The sequence below is a fragment of the Rhopalosiphum maidis genome, unplaced genomic scaffold (assembly GCF_003676215.2).
Source record: "Rhopalosiphum maidis isolate BTI-1 unplaced genomic scaffold, ASM367621v3 scaffold134, whole genome shotgun sequence".
In the NCBI taxonomy this organism is placed as follows: domain Eukaryota; kingdom Metazoa; phylum Arthropoda; class Insecta; order Hemiptera; family Aphididae; genus Rhopalosiphum; species Rhopalosiphum maidis.
The window spans coordinates 65,151-69,794 of NW_021014622.1; the positions used below are offsets into that span (position 1 = coordinate 65,151).

A 4,644-nucleotide genomic window follows, 5' to 3' on the forward strand; every position below is an offset into this window, starting at 1 on the left:
AACTTCCCATATTTGCGAACACACTCTCCGTATAATACCACATAAAGTCGATCTACCAATTCTATATTCGTAGTGTAAATCTTGAAGACTGTTTGTACTACCCAGGTACCTGCAAAGGGAAAACTTTGATAAACATAGAATTACAAAAATAAAATTACTGTTAAAAATAAAATTAACCAATTACTAAAAGTATGTTATAGAGACCATGGGACGTATAGTATGTTATGCATAATATTAAATCCTGCATTTTAGATTCTGAACGAAGTGATGAATGTGTAGATTTCAAAATGATGTGTTTTTTTGTGTGTCTATAGTCTATGTAAAAAAAAAAATCAAAAATCGTTAATTACGATTTACGATGCGTTTGAATTTTAAATTTTTATGAAATCGCGTAATGATAACGATTTATCTTCAAATGAATTTAAATATTTAGTATTATTCAAAAGCATAAGACGTATAACTTGAAAATTTTACTAGTTATTTAGATTGCCATTTTCTTTAAATTTAATTTTCAAAATATTACGCTTATTTTAATGCTATATTTATAGATATTTGATATATTTGTTTTTGATCAGTTTGTTTTTTGTTTTTTATAAATATCGATATAAAAATTTTTTGGCGGAGTTAAAATACTTGAAAATTGAATACAAAGTTCCTCATAAGTTAGTCTTGTAGTGATTCAAAAATTGTAAGAATACATAGGCACAATTTTTTTTATTAGCATTTGAAGTTCAAATATTAACAAAAAATTCGTCAAAATCATGAATATTTACAAATATTTTGTAGGTATAATTCATGAAAATTTTTTCATATACAATGATACTTATCATTGGATTCAAATTTAATACATCTATTATAGTGACCTACTAATTGGCTGCTAAACAGCAGAGCGTTACTCACTTGTTTTTCTATTTGTTTTACACAGTACAAGATCTTATATCAAAATGGAGAAGTGTACGCGATAATTATATTCGTAGTTTAAAAAAACAAGCAGAATGTAATAAGTCTGGAAGTGGTAGAAAAGAGTTCAACGTTATATTTTGAAGAACAGCTTTCATTTTTGAAAAAAATAGAGAACTTCGTCCCACTACTAGTAGTATTCAATTAAAATCGAATGAGGAAGATCTTGATGCAACGCAATTGTCAGATAACATTAATGTAGTAGATGAAAGTTTAATAGATGATAATATAAATAATATAAATAATGCAGAAGAAAAACTATTCGACACCTCCACCAATTAAAAAAAAGACAATTAATTTAGAAGAAAAACTTGCGTTGTTTTTGGACTCGAGACAAAAAAAAAGTAATGAACCAAACCAAGATACTGATGACGAGGACCTAAACTTCTATAAGTCAACATACCGTTAGTTAAGACATTTAACATGGATCAAAAATGCAATTTCGTATTCAACTCATGCAGCTTCTACAACGTATAAAACTAACCAATAATGCACCTTCATATTCCAACCACCTGGTCCAATTTTTGACCCCAATTCTGGTGTATCGATATCTTCATTAAATCATAATTATAACTCATCTATGCCTATGTACCCGTCTACAATACAAACACACTCCAATGTACAACTATGACGAATTGTCACGAGGAGTATACCTAACACAACTTCACCATTATCGTCTAACAACTCCGTTACTGGATATTTTAGTCAGTTTTCTCCAGATGAACAAAACACGTCTACAAGTAATATGTAAATTTAAAATGATACATAAGATAATGTATATAATTTTAATTTTTTTATTAATTAAATGCTAAAGAATAAGGATCACCAATAAGCATACTAAAAGTGTATTGTTATTTTATTTTTAAATTTTTCATTAAATATAATTTTAAAAAAATGCAAATATAATTATTTATTGTGTACATATCACGTACTCAAGTAACGGCCAACATCTCTTCTGCTGGTATCGCAGATCTCATAACTGTATCTTGACGCATTATTTTAGACTTAATTTTGTTGAATAGCTCGTCAAATGTACTTTGTTGACATGCGAAAAATAATTGAAAAATTTTCATTGTCAGCTCTAGCATGTTGTATAGATTGTAAAATGTACCACTTAACAATCGTTCACTATTTATTGGATGAAACCCACCATCTTCGATTCGCGCGTTTTATTTTTCGTAATACTCTTATAGCTGAGTATACAAAAATTGCGGTGTCTAATCGTCCATTTTGTAAGATGTGAAATTGTCGACTGACGTTTTACGTTCATGTGTACTAGGGTAGTGACGTCCGTTAAGACTTAACGTCCGTTGCAACGTCCGTTCCTTTCAACGCTCGTGTGACCCCAGCCTATTCGTTATTGTAATCGAACGCAATACGGCGGACGGCAGGGACAACGACCCGGAGACACTACGGACTCATAACGTCTAGCGGGAGCCGATACGGAATCATCCGTCCGATAACGTCATGACGATAACTTTCAGTCAAAACCGTAATAATCGAATGTGTTTTAAAGTTACAATGTATGGTGATCAAGTCGAGATCAAACGGTTCCTCGTTCCATATTTATTTTGTTAAACACTGTGTTATTTTTTATATTTTTTAATTTTTATAAGCTATGAATACAATAACATTAGATCGAAACCAAAATTGGTGGACGAAAGTAATTATTTGCTACATTATAGACAAATCGTATAACGGAAAAGTAAGTAAAATTATATTATGTATTAATAAATATAAAGTGTACAATTGTATATACTTAGTTATTTTTTTTCGTAAATTAAACTTAGACCATACTAGAGATGTGAACAAAAGATGATTGTCCAGCACGGGTTCACACAAACATAGATATCGGCAATAATATTTCGTTAAAAAAATACACAGTCATGCTCCAAATTTAGCAAAAGTTATTGCACTGGAAGCTACAGTCGAAATGATAAAAAATGCAACACTCGGAGTCAATTCCAATCAACAAATTATTGGTGAAGCTACTAAAAATCTAAATGATGCTGTATTAGCTCAACTTCCGAAATTAAACACAATAAAACAAAAGTTAAGGTGAGTCATTTAAATTTAAATAAAAATTTAAAAATCAAGTGCTCATAAAATATAGTTTGAGAATTATTTTTGTGGATTTACGCTAAGAATTTTTTTTTTGAAATTTCCATTAATATTTAACTTAATTAATATTAAATGTTATTAGGCGAGTAAAAGCACGTGCTACTTGGCATCCACCTTGTCCAACCAGCATAAGAGATTTAATGATATCGAACTAGTATAAATGTTTATCTGATGGATCACAATTTATTCTTCATGATTCTAGTGTAGATGATGACGAAAGATTCATAATTTTAGGATCAATGACTGGACTTCGTGCACTATCTATGTCAACACGATGGCATGCAGATGGAACTTTTAAAACAACACCACTTATTTTCAAGCAATTGTACAGCTTACATGCAGAAATAGGAAACAATTCTCTAGTGGCGGGTGCGTTTATATTATTGACACGTATGACCGAAGAAGCATATACTAAGTTATTTTGTTATTATTAATTAATAAAAATTGAATGTGAAAAAAATTGATATGTTTATACTTTTTAGATGTATTTCCTGTTTAAATACATTGTTAACACGCAATTCGACAAATTTAAATATAGTGGTAGATTTGGAATTAGCAGCTATTAATGCATTCACATCTGTATATCCTTCATGTCAAATAACTGCCTGTTTTTTCCACGTCTTCCAATGTCTGTGGCGTAAAATTCAACAAGAAGGCTTACAGACAATATATTCAACAGATGTTGACTTTGCAGTTAATGCGAAAATGTTGGCAGCGTTGACTTTTTTACCATTACAGGATGTAGTCCAAGCATTTGAAGAACTTGTAGACTATTTATCTGAATGTATTTTACCAGTAGTAGACTATTTTGAAGACAATTTTATTGTTAGGTTATATATTATAAACACATATACCTATGTATATATATGCACAAGGTGATTTTTTAAGCATATTCACCCAATTATTTGCTTAAATTATGCATATATTCAAATTCTGATTTTTACACAGTTTCAAGTTGTTAAAAAACATATTTATTAAAAAATTATATTTTTAAATATTTTTTATCCTTAAATTTTTTAAGGTTTTTACCTTTTTGAATGACAACATAGTTTTAATTTCATATTCCAAGCAAAATATTTTTTTGGGTATTTTGATACATGAAAATCAAATTTAGGGCGAGTAACTTAAAAAATCATCTTGTGTGTATATATATATATATATATATATATATATGTATATAATGTATAATATTTAACTAATTTTTGAAAATTTTAATTTTGAAGGAAGGTCGATGAGACAGATAAGACGAACAAAATTTCAATCAAAATTGTGGAATCTCTACGAGACTGCCATGCAGGGACTAGCTTGTATCAATAATGGTTTGGAAGGATGGTATAATGGCTTTCAAAAGCAAGTTGGTGTTCATCATGTGTCAATTTGGAAGATGTTTGAAGGTCTACAAAGGGAGGTTGGACTAGCTAAATTAAAAGTGGCACACGTCGAGGCAGGCAAAGAAGAAAATCAAAAATTAAAACGGAATAACCACAGAAAAAATTAAAACGAAGGAGAAAAATTATTCAAATGTAGACATATTACCATATTTAAAAAGTTTGGCATACAATA

General features: G+C 29.5%; 1 protein-coding gene across 1 annotated transcript; it reads left to right on the plus strand.

Annotated features, from left to right (window-relative positions):
* Positions 1–3,320: 3,320 nt before the first annotated feature.
* Positions 3,321–4,579, plus strand: LOC113560263. Its single transcript, XM_026966028.1, has 3 exons — positions 3,321–3,496; positions 3,564–3,911; positions 4,309–4,579. The coding sequence occupies exons 1-3, from the start codon at positions 3,321–3,323 to the stop codon at positions 4,577–4,579; spliced, it is 795 nt and encodes a 264-aa protein (XP_026821829.1).
* Positions 4,580–4,644: the final 65 nt, after the last annotated feature.

Coding starts and splice junctions, on each gene's coding strand:
- LOC113560263 (XM_026966028.1), top strand. CDS start 3,321: ATGACTGGACTTCGTGCACTATCTATGTCAACACGATGGCATGCAGAT. Junction 3,497..3,563: donor ACCGAAGAAGCATATACTAA/GTTATTTTGTTA, acceptor TATACTTTTTAG/ATGTATTTCCTGTTTAAATA. Junction 3,912..4,308: donor GAAGACAATTTTATTGTTAG/GTTATATATTAT, acceptor TTTTGAAGGAAG/GTCGATGAGACAGATAAGAC.